This window comes from Oratosquilla oratoria, chromosome 10 (assembly GCF_046742065.1).
Source record: "Oratosquilla oratoria isolate Oo_2021 chromosome 10, ASM4674206v1, whole genome shotgun sequence".
Taxonomy (NCBI): Eukaryota; Metazoa; Arthropoda; class Malacostraca; order Stomatopoda; family Squillidae; genus Oratosquilla; species Oratosquilla oratoria.
Window position 1 is genome coordinate 32,833,291 of NC_134786.1, and position 732 is coordinate 32,834,022.

The 732-nt window shown below is 17.6% G+C and overlaps 1 protein-coding gene across 1 annotated transcript in view; it reads right to left on the reverse strand.

The window, feature by feature from the left end:
• LOC143029177 (acetylcholine receptor subunit alpha-like 1) overlaps positions 1-455 on the reverse strand; it is a 1,140,568-nt gene extending 1,140,113 nt beyond the window's left edge. The window contains exon 1 of the mRNA XM_076191684.1: positions 416-455. Within this exon, the coding sequence (XP_076047799.1) occupies positions 416-442 (27 nt within the window). The 5' untranslated portion in view covers positions 443-455. The remainder of the gene's footprint in view (positions 1-415) is intronic.
• Between the last annotated feature and the right edge of the window lie 277 nt (positions 456-732).

Genomic DNA, 732 nt, shown 5'->3' on the forward strand with positions numbered 1-732 from the left:
TAATAATAATAATAATAATAATAATAATAATAATAATAATAATAATAATAATAATAATAATAATAATAATAATAATAATAATAATAATAATAATAATAATAATAATAATAATAGTAATAATAATAATAGTAATAATAATAATAATAGTAATAATAATAATAATAGTAATAATAATAATAATAATAATAATAATAATAATAATAATAATAATAATAATAATAATAATAATAATAATAATAATAATAATAATAATAATAATAATAATAATAATAATAATAATAATAATAATAATAATAATAATAATAATAATAATAATAATAATAATAATAATAATAATAATAATAATAATAATAACAATAATAATGATAAAGGAACCTAAAACACAACTAATGACACGATCAAAAGGCCTTCCTACCTGTTCGACCCAAACATTTGTCGTCATGATTTGATTCTTCAGGTTCTGCAAGAGAGAGAGAGAGAAAAGAAACATTAAACATTCAAGAAAAGAAAAAAGTGTCAAATAAAAGAATACATGTTTCAAGGTGGCTCCCGGACATTTCTTGAGAAGGGAATGGAACTTAGGAAGTTAACACTAAACACAATAACTTGAAAACTATAAAATGATGGAATGCAAAAACTGTATACATTTTATTCTGAAATTGCTTACAAGATATTCACCTGCTTGCCTACCTACGTTTCTATATACACACATAATATAAACATACACATATA